Source organism: Carassius gibelio, chromosome A22 (assembly GCF_023724105.1).
Source record: "Carassius gibelio isolate Cgi1373 ecotype wild population from Czech Republic chromosome A22, carGib1.2-hapl.c, whole genome shotgun sequence".
In the NCBI taxonomy this organism is placed as follows: domain Eukaryota; kingdom Metazoa; phylum Chordata; class Actinopteri; order Cypriniformes; family Cyprinidae; genus Carassius; species Carassius gibelio.
Genome location: NC_068392.1, coordinates 22,622,443 through 22,642,868, shown reverse-complemented (window position 1 = coordinate 22,642,868; position 20,426 = coordinate 22,622,443). Strand labels below are relative to the sequence as shown.

Genomic DNA, 20,426 nt, shown 5'->3' with positions numbered 1-20,426 from the left:
ACCCATAAAAAAACTAGAGTTAAATGTCGTGATAATCCGTGGTTTTCGATTGCATTACGTGATCTCATTCAAGAACGTGATGCTGCATGGGCTAAGGCTAGACAAACAAATCAAAGTTCTGATAGGCTGCACTTTAGACAGCTTCGAAATAAATGCACGGTGGCGACCAGAAAGGCTAAATCAGATTATTTCCTTGATAATTCAACAAACTCTAGGAAGTTTTGGGGGGATATTAAGCTCTTAACTGGTAATAAAACTACAGACCTTCCTTCCAGTATTATTAAAGATTCTATTAAAATCGTAGATAAAAAGCAAATGCTTAATAGTTTTAATACAAATTTTATAGAATCAGGGTCTTTAATTCAAACAAATAGTTATACACATTCTAATTGAGATTTTCTTGAAGCAGAACGTAATCTATGGCAAAATGAGTTTGCTTTTGAACAAATTACTTGCTCTGACGTCTGTTCTGCTTTAAAGGAACTGGATGTAAATAAATCGCCAGGTCCTGACGATATTGCTCCATTGTTTTTAAAATTAGCGGCTGATCTTATTTCACCCTCACTGACGTATTTGTTTAACCTTTCTTTATTAACAAACAAAATTCCAATGATCTGGAAGTCAGCATTCGTCGTTCCTTTGTCCAAAGGGGGTGATCCTTCTTTAATGGACAATTATAGACCTATATCTAAACTGTGTACTATCTCGAAAATCTTGGAAAAATTAGTTGCAATTGACAAAGTATTTATATACTCATAATATTCTGTCTACTAACCAATCCGGTTTCCGTGAAGGATACAGTACATCTACAGCCGTTTTAAAAGTTTTGAATGATATAGTGGAGTCCTTAGATGACAAGAAACACTGTGCATGTCTTTTTTTCGACTTATCAAAGGCCTTCGACACTGAGGAGCATGACATGTTACTAAAAAGGCTTCGATCAGTAGGACTATCATAAAATGTTATCTTGTGGTTTAGCTCTTATTAAGGGGAAGATCCCAATGTGTCCAGATGGAAGGTATTCGGTCAGATCCATTAGAGGTCGTTAGGGGAGTCCCTCAAGGATCTGTGCTAGGACCACTATTGTTCACCATATATATAAATTGTTTAGATTTTAATATTGAAAATACAAGGTTCCATTTTTACGCTGATGACACTATTATATATTGTTCAGCTCCCTCTAAGCAACAATCTGTAGCCTTTTTACAGTCTGCTTTCGATATAATCCAAAAAATGTTTTGTGCCTTGAAGCTGGTCTTAAATGAGAAAAAAACTAAATGTATGTTATTGTCGAACTCAGCAAATTTCTGCTGAAAATTCAATTTCTCTTCTGACTTTTCAGGGTAGTCTAAATACATCAGTATCAGAGTACAAATACCTTGGTATTATTATCGATAATACATTACGTTTTTGGTTCACATATCAAACATCTGAGGCAAAAACTTAAGAAAAATGTGGATTTTATTTTAGAAACAAGTCATGTTTTTCATTTAATGCGAGGAAGAAACTAGTATCTGCTAGCTTTTTAACAGTTCTTGACTACGGGGATGTAGTGTATCAGCATGTGCCCTCTTATCTTCTTGTTTCTTTGGATGCTCTGTACCATGGTGCTCTTAGATTTATAGCTGGCTGTAGATTTTCAACACACCATTGTGACCTATACAAAATGGTTGGTTGGTCGCCGTTGAATATCAGAAGGCAAAAGCATTGTTATCTCTTGATTTACAAAGCTATATTGGGTTATTTGCCCTCTTATCTTTGCGGTCTCATTAAACAGAAATTGCCCTATAAAGTTAAAAAATTTAGTATCTTGTGGTCACTTCAAATATTTATTACACAATCATCAGAGTAATTTAATGGTGTGTAAATGTTTCTAATCAGATGCATGTTTTTATATCTATGAAATGATGTTTGTTTATGTTTGTGTGTTGTAACTTCAATGTAAAATTGTCTATGTAAACTCAGCTGCCTATCTTGGCCAGGACACACCTGTAAAAGAGATTTTTATCTCAGTGAGTCCTCTTTCCTGGTTAAATAAATAATTAAACTCTAGCCCTCAATGTCCACTTTTCTGCAAACTCAAGCGTTCAAATAGAGCTTTCTACTCTTCAGCTTTCAAATAATACAGAAGACCTTGATTAGCATGTTCAGGTGTGTTTGATCATTAGGGTTGGAGCTAGACTCTGAAGGAAAGGGGGTTTCAAGGGCCTGAGTTGAGAGTTTCTGGCAGGTTTATTGGGACAAGTAGGACAGTGGTCCTTCAGAGCAGGTTTGGACACCTCTGGTGCAGGATCAAGCATACTCTACACGTTGTTGATTTTTATGCATTACCTAAATGTTTTGATGTTTGTTGTATTGTGGCATTAAACTGGGGATAACTTTTGTTTGTTTTTTTACCTTAGACCTGGTGTTGAAAAAAGAGAAAGAAGTACTCAATGACATTGAAGAGAAAGATCAATACGAGAATCAGCCTGATTTCACAGCTGGAAACAAATATTTTAGGTGTTCACATGCTGAAAAGATTTCCACACTAAAAAAAGCTCAAAAGACTGGAAAAACTAGAAGTGATTTCACTTGCCTTCGGTCTGGAAAGAGTAATAATCAACAAGGAAACCTTAAAGTCCACATTAAGGAAACCCCTTTCAGATGCCAACATTGTGGGAAAAGTTTCACTCTTAAAGTAAGTCTTTACAGGCATATAAAAATTCATACTGGAGAAAAGCCGTACACCTGCCAACAATGTGGAAAACGTTTCACTTATAAAGTAAGTCTTGACAGGCATATAAAAGTTCACACTGGAGAAAAGCCTTACACCTGTCAACAATGTGGAAAAAGTTTCAGTTATCAAGTAAACCTTACCCACCACAAGAGAATTCACACAGGAGAGAAGCCTTACACCTGCCCACAGTGTGGAAAAAGTTTCTGTCATCAAGGAAACCTTAGCCACCACTTGAGAATTCACACAGGAGAGAAGCCTTACACCTGCCAACAGTGTGGAAAAAGTTTCTGTCATCAAGGAAGCCTTAACCACCACATGAAAATTCACATTGGGGAGACTCCTTTCAGTTGCCAACACTGTGGAAAAAGTTTCACTTATAAAGGATGTCTTGACAGGCATATAAAAGTTCACACTGGAGAAAAGCCTTACACCTGCCAACAGTGTGGAAAAAGTTTCTGTCATCAAGGAAACCTTAGCCACCACTTGAGAATTCACACTGGAGAGAAGCCTTACACATGCCAACAGTGTGGAAAAAGTTACCGTCATCAAGGAACCCTTAGCCACCACATGAGAATTCACATTGGGGAGACCCCTTTCAGTTGCCAACACTGTGGAAAAAGTTTCGCTTATAAAGGAAGTCTCGACAGGCCTAGGGAAAAGCCCTACACCTGCTCACACTGTGGAAAAAGTTTTGCTCCGCATGCAAACCTTAAAGTCCACATGAGAATACACACTGGAGAGAGACCCTTCACTTGCCAGCAGTGTGGAAAAAGTTTCAGTCATAAAGGAACTTGGACATAGAGAAAAGTCTTACTCATGCCAACAAAGTGTAGATGTAGTTTCACTCAAAAATGAAACTTAAACTGGCACACATTAATTCACACAGAATAGAAGCCTTACACCTGGCAACAGCATTTACTCAACTCAGCTCAACTCAACTTTATTTATAAAGCACTTTCAACAACTACCCGTTAAAAGTCTGGCAGCTGAGTTCTGAACGAGCTGCAAACGAGAGAGAGAAGCCTGAATCAAACCGAGATACAATACATTACAATAATCCAAACATGAAGACACAAAGGCGTGAACAACTTTCTCCATATCATTAAAAGTAAGAATAGATTTCAATTTAGATATTAATCTAAGATGGAAGAAACTATTCTTAACAACAGCATTAATTTGCTGCTAAGATTTAAGCTCAGAGTCAAAAATGAATCCAAGGTTCCTCACACTAGACAGTTTTTTCCCTGGAAACAACCCCAAGCAGTCATCATCCACACACCCATTATTTCCAAATAAAATGAGCTCAGTCTTATCCTCGTTTAATTGTAGAAAGTTATTTGCAAGCCAGCACTTAACTTCTGCCAAACATGCATGAAGAGACTGAATGGCACTTTTATGCCCATGTTTTAGTGGTACATAAATTTGAAAATCATCTGCATAAAGATGATATTGAATCCCAAATATTTCAAAAATAGAACCTAGAGGGAGCATATAAAGGGAAAATAAAATTGGTCCCAGTATTGAGCCCTGTGGAACCCCACACACAAGGGGGGCAATGGAAGAAAAATAATCCCCTAAACTGACTGAAAGAGTCCTATCCTTCAAAAAGGAAGAGAACCATTTCAGGACTAAGCCCTGAATACCAACCTGATCCCTAACACGATCAGTGAGAATGTTATGATCAACTGTATCAAATGCTGCTGTAAGATCTAACAACAGCAAGACAATGCGGTTTCCAGAATCAACACCTCGTAGGAAATCATTAGACACCCTCAAAAGAGCAGATTCTGTACTATAACCAACTCTAAAACCTGAATGGAATCTATGGCAGATGTTATTCCTAGCTAAAAAGTCATTAAGCTGTGCGTGCACAATTTTTTGTAGTATCTTTGAAATAAAAGGCATTTAGAGTGTTTCACTCAACATGGAAACCTTAGAAGTCCACATGAGAATTCACGCCACTGTAGCCGCACTGGGTTGTACATAATAATTAATTCAAATGATATATAGGGAATTAGAATAATTATTCAGGAATATGGTTAATATATATATCTCATATATAAAATTATTGAAGATGAAAAATAGCTCAATTGCATATATCAATTACTCATTAATATGTCAATATTCCATTCTTCATATCAGTTATAGTGATATCTCTTACTGTAAATTACTGCAAATTAAACAGTGGTTTGTCCAGCAAACGGCCGTAAGATTAACTTATAAATTTTCAATAAAGTTATCACTTCTTATAATTCAAGGAAAAATATTCTCTGGCCATGAAAACATTATCCTATCATTATGATGAATTTAGTTACTAAAAGTAAAGCTTGTAGCTAAAGATCAGACATTTCATTGACTCGTAATGTGAGCGGTTTAGAGGCAATCATGAATATATATGGGTTTTTAATAATTGAACTAATAATACATTAAACGAGTAAATATGCGTACGACAATACAGACAGTAAACTTTGTACAAGACATAATTGAATCCAAATAAGGGAGAGAGAGAGAGGGAATGAATGAGAGAGAGAGAGAATGAATGAGAGAGAATAAGCTCAGTTATTGCAAACTCACAGACAGTAACCCTTGAAAGACAACAACGAATCAAATCATAGACAAATTTTAAGCAGCATTTAAATCTCCATAGAAAATGATACTTGCACGTGTCTCTGTGATTTGCCAGACTGGCACGCGTGTGAGCTGCATCCTTTGTTCTTTCCGGGGGTTGCTGCGGAATCGTGCTGTATTTGAAAGGTCCAACAAAGCAATGTTTCAGAATTCGTCTTCCTCGTGTGGAGAGGCGAATAGGTGAATAAACTTAGTAAAGAAAAGAAACAAAACAACGAGATGAAAGCTCCCAAAGGTGCCATGAGAACAGGCTGTTCTCAGCCCCCGTGCTGAGATCAGCGGCGATAGGAGAGCGGACCGAGGCCGCGAAGAAGGACGAGCACCGGGGAAGAAGGGCAAGAGAAAGCTAAGAGGGGGTGGAACTTCCTGGGTCAGTCCTTTATAGCTCGACGGGTTCACGCCTCTGTTCGCGTGAACAACCAATGAACGTCCGCGATCTGAAGCGGGAAAAAGTTCCTTTGTCTCTGGGGAAACACCCACTCTAAAAAGTTCTGACTTATCAGATTTCAGCAGTGATATTCTAGCAAGTTCCAGATTAATACATTTTGCCTTAATTCCCTTTATGTAAGTGAGTCGGTCAAAGCATGACGATTAAACAGACACCAAAAATAACCTATATAAATGATCAAAACATGGTTACATTCAAATGCAGAATTACACACATTTAAAGTTTGATTAACACATGATAAAACTGCAGATACTCCAGTTTATATGGGGAAACATCTACTGCACAAAAAGGCAATCCTCAATACATTTAGAATACATTGAGAAAATAAAAGGGTACTATTCTCTTTTCTAAGAGTTAGCTTTCCTGTCCTGTTTGTTAGGTCATAAAGTTTTACAACCTGGTCAGGTGTAGGGTTACAGAATAATGACTCTTATTTGAGAACATTAAATTAGGAGAAGCATTTCCCATTCGCAAGTCAGCAACTTATAATCCTCGCATAACAAGGATTAATAATTTTATGCAACACAAACATATTCAAGATGCATATTATTTAGGCCTTACATAAAGAGCATAAAGAAAAGTTTGTTTGTGTGTGTGTGCTTATGTGTGTGTGTTGTGGAATGTGTTTCGTTTCTCCTTTGAGGCTGCTCACGGGTATCCCTGGACAGTCTCAATAGGTGTAATAACTGTCACCCACGGCAGGATGTTGCCGACATCGCGGCGCCCCAAGTGGTGAATTATGTTGGAAGATGTTGTAAAACGAAGGTCCTTGTTTACTCACGTTCTGGTCTTTGAGTGCAGAATGTGTTAGAGTCAGGATTCATTAATATGGAACAGATTGCTGAAATACCATCAGCTCATTAGTGTTACACCACAGTAAAACCCTTACACCTGCCCCCCGCAAAGTGAGTAGAATTGTCAAAGATGGATCAGTTTGTCAAACTTCGTGTCCAGAACATGCAAGTATAGCATGTTATATTTTGTGAATGTGCTTGTTAGCATGCTGTATAGTTTATGTGGCTTAATTATTTTGAAGAAGTAATAATAATAATTTTATAGGCAGTGAGCATTTTGTGGTTAAAAATCTAAAGCTCTTGTCTCTGTGAATACAGTAAGAGACAATGACAACTTTAGCCACATAAGCATATTCAGAAAGGCTTTTGCAAACATACTTTATAAAGTGCGATACTTGTGTTATGGATATGAAGGTGGACCACGAAGAGCTGGTATTGATCCATCTTTGAGAAGCAATTTTTCAGAAAATCCTGGGTGTACTTGTGTGGCAAGTATAATATTGTTACACTATTTTAGGGAGGGCGAATGCACTAGTTTATTGAAATTATTATTATTAACTAATGACACTAATGCCAGAGGCTTTTATTATGAAATTTATACAAGGGAAAACCATGATGAATGGTCATGTGATCACAAGCACAATACTGTTGTGTTAATTTGATATTTCTATATACATTTATAATTTGTATTTCTTTGTTATTGGTTTTGCTTTTCTCTTTGTATGAAATTGTTAATCTATATAAAATGTTCAGGAATCACTGTTCACATAAGTTATGTGTAAATGTGAGGGTAGAGCTGATGTAATTTCTGGGAGCCTTCTCTCTTTCGCGAGATATCATTGCGATGAGAGGATTGTTTTTTACATCTTCTTGAAAAAGTGTTCAAATATGGTTCATTGCTTACTGTTTATGGATTTTCTGCACAAAGTTTTTTTTTTGTTAACTTTTCTTTATTAAGAGATTAGTACTCCCAAGTATAAACGTTGTAAGAGTATGTTTATTGAAACATGATTTTGTGTAATTGCCACTACTACACGTGCTGGATGCTGATGAGTTTCGTTATATGACAATGCATACTTGAGTAAAACTTTTTACTCTATTTTACCAGTGTTGTGAGTAACAAATTTATGATTGTGTGTTGTTGTATCTATTTACCTTTAAGGATCCATGAGAGTTTTGAATGTATTTCCCGTTATATGAAAGTAAATTGTAACAGTATGCAATGATTGACAGGCACAGATGGTGTCTGTTATACTTTGATACAGGTATGTAAATGGTCATTATAGTATTTGTTTTCTTTTCCCATTATTGTTGTATTTGTTTCTATAATAGTTATTGTATGCTATGACACTCACTTGCGCAGGATGTCATTGCGATGAGAGGGACGGCTAAACCAGATATTCTCCTGTTACTATCTGAAGGTGTCTGGTATACATTAAAGAGTGGGTGAAATGCTATTTCATGCATACTGAGTTTTTTACACTGTTAAAGAGTTGGATTCCCATGCTAAACATGGACAAAGTTTCAAAAATTAAGTTGTACGTTTGAAGGAGTATTTCTGTTCCCAAAAATACTCCTTCCGGTTTGTCACAAGTTTGGGAAAGTTTTTTTCGAGTATGGCTCTGTGTGACGTTAGATGGAGCGGAATTTCCTTATATGGGTCCTGACGCACTTCTGCCGGAAGAGCGCGCTCCCGTATAGCAGAGCACTGAGAGCACAACAGACTTCACTGATCAGAGCCAGAGCGTCGCCAAATGTCACAAAAGAAGTGTGTTTTTGGTTGCCAGGGCAAGACAACCCTGCACAGATTGCCAAAGAAAAAACAGCATTAAGGGACCAGTGGATGGAGTTTATTTTTACAGAGCATCAACGGAGTTGTGCAAGTGTTTTTGTTTGTTCCCTGCAGTAGTAGTAGAAAACTTTAATGTCCTCAAAGAGGCTATTTGTTATGCAGTACAGACATATTGACACATAATCCACAACACAAGCATTATCCACATGCACAATGTCATAAATAAAAAATACAAATAAAAACTACTTCACATATGTTCTCCAGTCATACCCCTCCCCATACCTTATTTGATTGGGTTATTGCCATTGGAATGAATGAGTTTTTTGCTCGGTTGGTTCTAACCTTAGGGTATCTATATCTGCGACCAGAAGGGAGAGGCTTGAACTCCACTGAAAGTGGATGGGTTGTATCCATGCAAACCTTGTCTGCCTTCTGTGCCAATCTCATCAGATATAGTTGGTACAAGTCTACCTGTTGTTTACCAATGATTCTTCCACAGGTTTTAGCAATCTTACCCAATTTGTTCCTGTGGGTGATTTTTGAATGTCCATACCAGCATACAATACAGTAGGAGAGAATACTCTCAATAAAAGACTTATTTTAATGTTGATAACAAAATGTTGTCTCTTTTTTATAATTAAGTTTTCTAAGAAAATATAAACGTTGTTGGCCCTTTTTAAAAATGGCATCAGCACACTGATCCCAGGATAACTTACGGTCAATGATAAGACCGAGATATTTATACTCCGTCACCATCTCTATCTCCTCTCCTTTTATCAGAGTTGGAGTGGATGAGGGAGCCCGATGTCTAAAATCAAAGACCAACTCTTTGGTCTTGGACGTATTCAAATGCAACTGGGAGGCTTCACACCAGTCAACAAATTCATGCAACACTCCCTTACGAAAAATAACCATGGTTTTATTATAGTAAAACTGTAGTAACCCATGGTTTTTTGGCGTATTGACTGCCATTTGTAAAACCACAGATTTACTACAAATACCATGGTTAAACTATGGTTAATATAGCAAAACCATGGTTAATTTGTGGTTACCATGGTTTAACTACAGTAACCATGGTTTTTTGGTTTTATTTGTAGTAAAACCATGGTTAATTTTCGTAAGGGCTGGACCGTGTTCAGTTTCATCTCGCTCCAGTAAACTAATCACAGCAGTATCATCTGCAAATTTAATTATATAACGTCCAGGATAACTACTGCGACAACAGTCAGTGTACAATATATACAATAGTGGTAACAAAACGCTACCCTGTGGTGTCCCAATTGAAGTGAAGCGGACCCCAGATAATGTGTTCCCCACCCTTACTCTCTGTGGCCGCCCACTCAGGAAGTCCAAGATCCATTTAATTAGTGTTGTGTTTAGTTGGAAATTGTCTCTAAGTCTGTTTGCTAAAATTTGTGAGTGGATTGTATTGAATGCTGATGAAAAGTCTGCAAATAAAATGCGAGCATGTGTTTTACAACCCTCCAAGTGTGTATACAGATAATTTAAAAGCACCACAATGGCATCGTCCGTCCCCCTCCCAAGTCTATAAGTGAGTGGAGCATCAAGAGCATGTCTACAGGAATTCATGATGTGTGTTTTAATGATCTGCTCAAGTGATTTAACTAAAAGAGAGGTGAGAGCAATAGGCCTGTAATCCTTGGATGAGGATGCATTTCGAAGATGCTTGTTTTACAAACAAGGCCCAATTTGACGCCGGATTTGCACATCGTTTATTTCTTAAGGATGATGCAGTCCCAACGAAAAAGGGGCACGATCGTGTGTTGGAACCGCATATCTCTGTGTTGTTAACTTAGCTATCGGCGCGTAAGCACATCAAGTAAACCTTGTAAACCTTTAAAGAAAAAACAAGACGACATAAAGTGGAACTTAGTCATTTTCCAAAACCGCTAAGCAAATATATACAGTTTCAGTACATACCACATACAGACGTCGTTGCTGATGCTGCTCTTGTTCAATTTCAGCCTCTGGATCTGATTCTGGATCATAAATATACACTGAATCTGACTGTAAACCATGGTTTGTTTTGGATGATGGTTTTGTTTCCCTCACGGTAATGTCACAGTTTCCACATGCTCTCAATGCAAAAGCCTACTGGCTCTCGTGATTCTTTAGCTCCGCCCACACGTCACGCCTCCAGCCGCTCGTGTTTTTCCGGGAAAAATCGGTACAGACTATCTTTCTCTTATGAATATAATAAAACTAAAGACTTTTTGGAGTTATGAAGGATGCAGTACTACTCTATAGGTACTCAAGATTAACAGGATATTGAGTGAAAACGAGCATTTCACCCCCCCTTTAATACAGAAACTGAGAAGCCAAAAGTAAACCACATGACGACCACATCACGGTGTAAGGTCTCTTTTATTATCGAAGACAACCCACTACATTTGCAAAGCAGTCCAGTGTACAATGGTTCACACAAACATAAAAATTAGCTAATTGCTTGGCACACAATTGAAAAGAATCTACTGCATCTGCATTTGAGTTAACGGGTCTGGTTTTCACCTTATTGAGGAGCAGAAATTGTATTTTGTGAGTAAAGCTGCAAATAATGTCAACTGCCTTCAGAATAATCTGACACATGCAAGTGAAAATCACAGTGCAGCATAAATTATAAATATCCTAGGAAGTAACTAATGAATTTTTTTTATACTTAAGTACAATTTATTAGTATGTACTTTGGTATAACTACACTGTTTACTATTTATTGTAATTTTACAGGAAACTACTGGCAACTAATTGCCCTGAATTTACAGCAGGTAATATACAGGAAATGTATTGTAACTTCAATAAAATATTGTGTTTATATAGCAATGATTCTGTGATTATAGTAGCATTAATACAATAAAATGCTGCATTTTGTATTGTTGTCATACAATCCTCAACAATGGTGACAATCAAAAATAGAAAAATGCAGCAATGCATGCTGGGAGCCATAAACATGTTTTGTATGCTGGCATGAGGCATGTCACCATTGTTGTGTTTCATACGCCAAATGTTGATATCTGTGAATGTTGTGGGAATACAAATTTATAAAATGTTAACTGAAAAAGTTGTATACATTGTGAGGTAAAAAGAATGATATTTCCACGAAGATCAAATCAATTGTTTGAGATAATGACCTTTTGTCTTTGTGATATTCCTTGCCATTTGGCCTGTGCCTTTTGTCTTTATGATAATGTGAAGGTATGGGCGATACTATTAGGCATCTCTGTATTTAAATGACACTGTTATGCTGACAAGATCAAAGATGGGGAAATGGCCAGTATCAGGCTGATCCCTGTGTTCAATTTGCATGCTTTGTCTAAATTGTCTCCACCTCTACTGTATGTATCCCTCCCACTTGAATGTATAAAAACTCCAAAGTATCATTGCTTTGGTTAGACTTTTGATGACTGCAGTGCTAAGCAAAGCGTACTCAAAGAATTCTGCTGAAGATTACCCAAGAGTCTCCTGGGGCCTGTACCATGATGGTAGCTGAACAAATTCAGAGTTACAGGATTAGTTTTGAGTTGACAAAACCAAACCTCTCCAATCCGGCTTTGTTGGTACCATGATGCTGTTCATCAACTTTCTTTGTCAATTCAGGCTTTGATCCTGAGTTTGTGGAGCGTGTGCACAGGAATGTGTGACATCACTGGCGAACAGCCAATCATGAGCCTTGCAACACAAAGCAAGTTTGATTTACTTCTCGCGAGAGACCCAGCGAGATTCAAAACTAAAGGTTAAAGGTTTTGCTAAAGGTTAAGAGATTGAAGATTATGACAAATTTAAATGTCATATGAAAAATGAAGGAGGACTAATAAAATAAATGATCTTGCTCCATCAGTGTAGTCACAAGTGGAACTTGTTAACTTAGTTTATACATTTGAAAAAATATAGTGATAGAGACTTGAACATGTAAGGTCAGATTTGTATTTTTTAAAATAGTTCAATCTTTTGATACTACAGCTTATTTATATTACATTATATCTATACATTAATATTTATTTAAAATAAGTTATAATAACTGTTAAACTAAAATTGCTTGTGTGTAAGAGATAAATAATAATATGAATCACAATAATTATATAAATCATAAAATGACTTAGATATTATAATTAAAGCCAGACTTCTATTTTTTTTTTTTTTTAAGCATAAGTGACCTTTAATTTGGAGCAAGATAAACTGGAGTGACTTTGTGTCAGACATGTGTCACTTCTCTCACATCTGATTGGTTCACCTTCAGTCTGAGATCTCTAACCCAGAACATAATCTGCCCCGGAGCAGGTTAGCCGTGCAGCGTAAGATACCATGGCAACGAACACCGATTAAAGCCGAGCTACTTTCATAGTACCTAAAACCCAGAGTTGTCGGAAACAAAGCTGAAACATAGCTGACTAGCCACCTAATCCAGCTTCATGGTACAGGCCCCTGGTCTTCGCTTCTGAGTTTCCAACGGTGTATAAACAACACAAAACATGTTTTAAACAAAAAGTTAACAAGGACAATATTTACACACTTTTAAACAACAAGACATGAACCACAACAGTGGTTCAAATTGTTTATTTTGTTTTCTGAAAACAACTTCAACTGCTGCAGAAAAAGCAACACTACAAAAGTAGAGGGTCAAGAACCCAACTGAAGAAAACCCTGATATCCATGATGGTGATCGCAAACAAAAAATTTAAACAGACATCGAGAACGAGTCAGTCTGTTGTTCATTATCTGGCTCGGTGTTCATCTTCAGTTCTCTCTTCACAGCAGTTCAGTCAGTGTACTGTTTGAGTAAATGAATTACTCCGGGATATTGGTTTGTTTTAACTCAGAGGGAGTGTCAGACACATTAAACAAGTTAACAGCTTAAGTCATTTGTGAATTAATGCGTATTGGAGACGCGAACCGTTTAAAACGATTCAGTTTGATTTGGTGGACTGTTTCAAAAAGACCCGGTTACATCAAATGATTCGTTCGCGAACAGGATATCCCTAACTGCTTTGTTTTGAAGTCTCTCTCACAACAGACATGGAAGAGGAGACCATGCTGAATAAAGTCGTAGTTTTTCCTATTTTCGATGCTTCAAAATATTCTAACTGACCCTCTGATGTCACATGGTCTACTTTGATGATGTGTTTCTTACCTTTCTGGACATGGACAGTAGACCGTACACACAGCTTCAATGGAGGGACTGAGAGCTCTCGGACTAAATCTAAAATATCTTAAACTGTGTTCTGAAGATGAACGGAGGTCTCACGGGTTTGGAACAACATGAGGGTGAGTCATTAATGACATAATTTAGATTTCTGTGTGAACTATTGATTTTCTGTACAGCGCTCATAACTTGATTTTATCGGCGAAAATGGACATTTAACCGATCATAAGTGAAATGTTTATTTATTTTAACTGCAAGAAAACATTATTTCAATGAATATGAAAGATGAGTACCTTTTTATTTGATTTAAATACAAGTTAATTGCTGCTTTTTTACCAAGCCAACATAATTACTTTATTGGGCATGAAAACTCATTGATGGCATGGTGGTAATAAAAACATTCGGGGCTTTACTGAAAACATTCGGGGCTCCAGCCCCCTTAGCCCACCCCTAACGCCTCCCCTGAGGGTGAGTATATGATGACAGAATTGTAATTTTAAAGTAAACTATCTCTTTAATAACATGTCACGTAGTTATTGGCTAACATCAGGATCCACTCAACACCACCATAGATGTCTATGGTCACCACGACCTGCAAAACTCCAACATGACAAAAACTTTACTAAATCCCAACTCTGAACCATAAACAGTAATAAAAAGGATTCATGTTTATATGTGAGCTTATTTTAAAATCTTCATTATAACATGTATAGCTTATTTTTTTATTGCAAAAACTAGTAGGACTTTTATATATTAAGAACAGCTAATGTGGCCCTGAATATGTGCAAATTATATGTGTAGATAATGAGTAGATTGTATGCGTAAATAACTGGATACATAGATAATGAGTAAATTAAATTGCTATTATGAGACACAATTTGCCCTGCTCCTTCCAAAATGGACAAAAATTCAAGACATGTGGGTAAAAAAATTAAAATCCCCCCTACAGAATCAAAATAAATACTCTACGACTGTCACTATCTCAAAGTGAAATGTGAAAATAAATTAAAAGTGTTCTGGCATACATTGAGCACACACGTGTGATTGTGTATTGAGCTCAGTACCCAATCAGATGGCTGGTGAAAAAAAACCTCTGGATTGGCGGAGGTTTTACCGCGTTCATGCCATGTGCTCAGCTCAGCTCTAGTCAGTGCATCAGCGACACTCAGAGTGATACCAATTCTCTCATCAAATACTGCAGCAGGTAAGATTTGATTTATAATCGTTTTGTTTTTCATGTTAATAAAATAAAAATGTCTTGATTTTCTAATGCTTATAAAGCAATCACCTAATTCATCAACGGCTGTTGACTTACCAGGCATACGTGATATGGCCTTAAAAGGATTAATACATCTTTTAATCGACATCAATCATTACAGTTTCATGAGCAATGCTCGACTAAAATGATGGGCATTTGTTTTTAAGCCATACTATATTAGTTTATATCTGTTTATTAATTAGTTAAATTAGGTGTTGATTACTCAAAGGCTAATTTTTTTAATCTATTTTTATACGTATTATTATAAATCTGCTGTCCTTTCTGACAAATAGTTTGATTCAACCTAATTTAAATAGCTGTATTTTAATATTTTGTGAAAGCTATTTAGATTTGGTTGAATCTATTTGACAAAAAGGAAAGCATATTTAATAATAGGTATAAAAATTGTTTTCAAAAATTTGCCAATGGGTAATCAACACCTAATTTGATTTTTGTTGGCAAATATCACTGTTGTCAAACTCAAGTTCCTGGAGGGCCACCGCCCTACAGAGTTAGTGCCAACTCTGCTTCAACCTATTTTTTACAGTCTATGGCTTCAACACACACGCCTGCAGTTTTCAAATAAGCCTAAAGGACTTGATTAGCTGATCTGGGGGCTGTTCCATAAAAGCAGCTTAGAAAAGCGGGGATTAAAATCCAAAACCTGACTTGAATGAGCCGAGCTAAACATCCGCGCTTAAATTGGTTCCATAACAGTAAGTTGAGGATCATGTGATTTTACTAATTTGAGTCAGGTTTAAATAGTCTAGATAATTGCGCGTGCACGCCATTGTTTAAAAGTCCTGAAAAGTCGAGCATGGGTCAATCGATTTACTGTGGGCTACCATGGCAACAAAAGGAAAAGATAGAGCAGCGATGTTCACGGCAACGGAACAGCGTTTGCTATTGGAAACATATGAAGAATTTAAAGATGTCATCACCAAAAAAGGCAATACAGCGGCAATAAATAAAGCAAGAGAGAAAGGTTGGCAGGAAATTGCTGATCGTCTCAATGCGTAAGTAGCGGTGTAAGTTATTTAAAATAATTTATCAACATTGAATGTGTGTCACAATACATTGCAAAGTTTGTGTGTGAATAACAGTAACGTTAATTGCTTTCACGCAGCAGCAACTTAAGTGAAGGAAAAAGAACCTGGCAGCAGGTGAAAATAAAATATAAAAATATAGTTCAGAATGGTAAGTAAATCTAATGGGATGTATAGATGTAATCAATGTCAGCTTGAAGTTACAACTATTCAGGGTTTTTTTTTATGTATTTTTTTTTAATTGCAGCGACCAAAAAGAAGACTGAGGTTGCTGGCACTGGGGGAGGGCCACCACCAGCCAGCTTCACTCCTGCAGAGGAGCTGGCTTTGGAAATTAATAAAGGGAGGCCCGTCCTTGAGGGAATAGAGGGGGGGACATCATCTAAAATGATATCACGTAGTATAAGGAGTGAGTATATAAAAGGTGTGTGTGTTTTATTAGCATTATTCCTTCCTGACTAACTGATTTCCTCCTTCCTTAGGCATTGTAAACCTAAGTACATCATAGCAGTAATGTCACGTAGAAGTACTTGTGCTACTGTAATGGTGCATTTTGGTAAAAAAAATATATATTTTTTCTATCAAGATTCTGTATGCTGTATGGATCCACCAGACATCATGTTGCCTGTGAGTATGAGACCTTTTAAAAAGACATGTAAGCTAATGATTTTAACTGAGTTTAATCAGTGGTCACAGGGAGAAGTGATGGGAGTTGAGGAGGATGAGGAGACTGTGTCTGTATGTTCAAGGAGGCCTGAGGTAGTCACAGGTTCCATGTGATACTTTATTGAATATAAAAAAAGTGTACTTGTGTGATAAAATGATCATAATGTGTTTTCAGGATGCTGACACTGTTCTAGAGCCCTCTCAGTCTGGGACCACATGTGACAAAGTGAGTATTAAGAAATGAAAACAATGTGACAAGAGTATTCAATGAAATAACTTAAATCTATGTTGCTACAGAACCCAGAAAACATAAAAGGAGTGTATAAACGCTACCTCCTTAAACAAATGGAAGCGATTGATATCGACATCCAGTATAAAAAACTGAAGATGAGGAAGTTGGAGCTGGAAATTCAACAGCTACAGAAAAATGCAAGTAGAACTACCATTTTTAAAAAAGGAAAAGGAAAAAAAAAAAGACCTTTTTGATCACTTTCCACAACATTTATTTGTGTGTTTTCACCCCTAACAGGCAGATTCACTCTGAATAAAGACAAATCACATTATATACTTTGACTTCTGTGTGTTTGTTCAACTAAGGAGAAAGTTGAGGGGCCAGTGGAACATTTTAAAGGCTACACATGGTTTAGATCATATTAAGCAAAATAATTATTTGCATATGTGTCTCGTATAAGTCTGCCTGTTTCGTTTTCTTCCAATACTGCCTCATTGCCCCAGTCTTCCTCTTCAGCAATCCTTGGTTGCCTCTCTCTCCTCAGACAAGCAATGTCATGGAGCACTACACAAGCAACTACAATGTCACATGCCCTAGGTGGAGTCACTCTGAGGTGCTTCAGGCACTGAAACCTTGACTTTATCAGCCCAAATGCCATCTCTATACGACCTCTTGTGCGTGCATGGGCAATGTTGTAGTGGTGCTGTGCCTCTGTCTGGGGCTCCTGATAGGGAGTCAAGAGGTAAGGCAGGCATGGGTATCCCTTGTCTCCCAGCAAAACTCCTGAGAATTCTCCTGCATAGACAGAATGAATATATAGATATATAATGTTTTTTTTTTTTCTTTTTATAAGACTTTTTGCAATTTTAAGTGATTACTAGCATACCTCTTGCTAGTTGCTGGTAGAGAGATGAGGCTCTAAAGATTCTGGAGTCATGCACAGAGCCTGGCCATTTGGCCTCTACATTTGTGATGATGCAATCTGCATCACTAATCATCTAAAATAAATTTAAACCTGTAGGTCACTACATTTTAATTGCAATGAACTAAACACTGGTGCCCAGCTTAGTACAGAACACTCAGTGCTAGAGCATAGCCTTCAATATCATCTCAGTGGGACAGTACCTGTACATTGATGCTGTGTACTGATTTCCTATTCACAAAGTCCGCTTCATGTGGACCAGACGGACACTTAATACGCACATGGGTGCAGTCCAATGCACCGATAACATTTGGGAAACCTAGGAAAATTATTTTTTTAAATTTTCCCATGTAAAATCAACAGTCAAGAAATATTTCCATGTTTTATAGTTATTTGAACTTACCAGCTATTCCATAAAAGGTATGTTTAATGGTACGAATAGCTTTGTGGCCAGGGAATGTGATGAACACATTGAGTAGTCTTTTTAAAGAAAGGTACACAGTTCGTACAGAGCGGCAAACTGATGCTTTGCTGATATTCTCTGCATCTCCAACTGTGTACAAAAATGTTCCACTGGCAAAAAAGCGAAGTGCAATGCACACCATCTGTGGGACTGTGAGCGCTCTGTTGCGGTGTGTATTATTTGCAATGTATGGGCTTAGTAATCTACAAATATACGCAATCCCATCTCTTGAGAACCTATATCGCTCATACAGGTAGCTGTCATTAAAAGCCAATGGGTCTGACCTGTCTCTGAAAGTTCTCTCTCTTTGAAATGCCCTCCGCAAGACTATAGCTCCCTCATCCACCACCTCTTCTATGAAAGGACATGCCATGATTAAGTTTGGAGACGAGTTCAGCTCCCTATTTATATACTTTTAATTAATTACCAAACTCATTAACCAAACTCACCAATTAAACACACAAGTTTTGAACATTTCTTAGTGTATTTATACCTTATAATTTCTTACATTTATTAGTAAAGTACATTTCCTTATTTATTTATATTTAAAAAAAAAATATTAATAGTGGTTAAGTAAAATAAAATGACATCGAAATACCAGCAGGTGAGTATAAATGGTATGCTCGTTAAGTCTGAACTCAGACTTAGCCTGACAGTTAGCCTGCCCCGGACCAGGTTAATTTGCCAGCATAAGTTGCCGGGGGAACTGAGTTTGAACTTTTTTAAGTTTGATTTATGAAACCGAATCTACCAAAAATAAGCCTGACTAACCGAAATAAGCCTGGCTTATACTCTAATCTTGGTTTATGGAACAGCCCCCAGGTGTGTTTAATTAGAGTTGAAGCTAAACTCTGCAGGGCTGTGGCCCTCCAGGAGTTTGTCATGTCAATTTTAAGTGTGATGTTTAAAACAAACAACACTTTGTTATTATTTAAGAAAATAGTGTGTGTACTTCTCTATATAAGTATTATATCAATATAAAATTAACTGTTATAACGAGTTAATGTTATGTAATTACTCTCTTTATTCCTTATACAACCTTTAAGAGTAACATTTTCTACAAACGGTTGTAGAAGTAATGAAGAATTAAATAATCATTAGCCTAAGCCTGATGCATTTTATCACCTCCCTACCAAATTTTAACATGGTAGCATTAAGATCAGAGCAACATTAAGCATTTGTTTATGGTAAGGAGGTGATGCAATGCATCAGACTTAGGTTAATGATTATTTAATTTACATTTATGGAAAGTATAGAAAAACACTTAAAGCTAAATTTATTCAACACATTTTATTTAATTAAAAGGAACAATTCCTGAACGAAAAAACTAATAAAAAATGTAACAATTAAGTGATTAAACAATTAATAAAAAATGTAACTCTTAAAAACAAACAAAAAAAGTCAAACTGATTCAAACATTCCCTCAAACATCTCCCCCAGTGGTTCAATACTCTGAACCGTTTGGTTTCGGTGAGTAAGCGTAAGTTTTATTGGCAGGTCATCCTCAGCGATGTCGAGGGCCAGTGCTGCTGGGACTGTGTACTCCTCATATGCGTCAGAAAGCAGAACTGTCTCGCCTCCATCTCCCTCCAACACCCCGATGAAGGTGAGCTCCACCTCTACTGGCTCAGCTACAGTCTTCTGAAATCTAATAACATGAACGGAAGTCTCAGCAAAGGCATTATATATCAATAGACATGAGTCATTACATGAACACTTTAATGTTAGTTGACCACATGATCTAGCAAGAAAAATCATTCTGAAGCATTTATTATTTATCTTTGTTAATTTCAACATTTACTAAAAAGTTATGAAAGGGAAAGGTTTGGAACTGTTGTATTTTATTAACTAACATTATGTGTAACACAGATTGACAAGTACTGTACTTAGTCAATGCATTAATATTAACTAATAGTGCCTAATTCTAAAGTGTTACCAATATAAATTATTACCAATGAATATATAAAAAGTGTATATACACTTGGTACACACTCGGGAGTGTAGGAAGATGCAGAAAGATCAATTAGAGAATAATTAGGTTACATGATGCATAATGTTGTGTACCTCCACGGCTGAATAGCTGGATGAGTTCAGCTTGGGAGAAGGTCTGAGACTCGCCCTGAGGCACGAAATCTCAACATGATCCCCCAGGCTGAGCTGGACCAGGGCCTCATCACGCCAGAGGGACACCTCCAGCACCCTCTGGTCACACCGCAGAGACAGGTCTCTGATGGGGACCTCTCCATCAGCCACTCGGGTCATCCTGGGGACCTGCAACTACATGATCACAAGGGTAAGATTGT

At 37.1% G+C, this 20,426-nt stretch overlaps 2 protein-coding genes across 5 annotated transcripts; both read left to right on the top strand.

The window, feature by feature from the left end:
* Nucleotides 1–2,344: 2,344 nt before the first annotated feature.
* On the top strand, nucleotides 2,345–5,242 carry LOC127942771 (gastrula zinc finger protein XlCGF8.2DB-like; the record flags this gene model as incomplete). The annotated part of the gene is made up of 1 exon (XM_052538726.1): nucleotides 2,345–5,242. A coding segment is annotated over one exon (1,176 nt), but the record flags the coding sequence as incomplete, so codon positions are not given.
* A 10,165-nt stretch (nucleotides 5,243–15,407) lies between these two features.
* LOC127942765 (uncharacterized) lies at nucleotides 15,408–17,851 on the top strand. 4 transcript variants are annotated; one of them, XM_052538720.1, is made up of 7 exons: nucleotides 15,408–15,810; nucleotides 15,921–15,991; nucleotides 16,088–16,264; nucleotides 16,427–16,467; nucleotides 16,537–16,599; nucleotides 16,682–16,732; nucleotides 16,804–17,851. In XM_052538720.1, the coding sequence occupies exons 1-7, from the start codon at nucleotides 15,641–15,643 to the stop codon at nucleotides 16,990–16,992; spliced, it is 762 nt and encodes a 253-aa protein (XP_052394680.1). In that variant the 5' UTR covers nucleotides 15,408–15,640; the 3' UTR covers nucleotides 16,993–17,851. The 4 variants fall into 4 exon arrangements, with proteins under 4 accessions (XP_052394680.1, XP_052394679.1, XP_052394678.1 ...); XM_052538719.1 differs by having other exon boundaries at nucleotides 16,528–16,599; XM_052538718.1 differs by having other exon boundaries at nucleotides 15,924–15,991; nucleotides 16,427–16,599.
* The last annotated feature ends 2,575 nt before the right edge of the window (nucleotides 17,852–20,426 follow it).

Coding starts and splice junctions, on each gene's coding strand:
- LOC127942765 (XM_052538717.1), top strand. CDS start 15,641: ATGGCAACAAAAGGAAAAGATAGAGCAGCGATGTTCACGGCAACGGAA. Junction 15,992..16,087: donor TAAAAATATAGTTCAGAATG/GTAAGTAAATCT, acceptor TTTTAATTGCAG/CGACCAAAAAGAAGACTGAG. Junction 16,265..16,426: donor AAGGAGTGAGTATATAAAAG/GTGTGTGTGTTT, acceptor TTTTCTATCAAG/ATTCTGTATGCTGTATGGAT.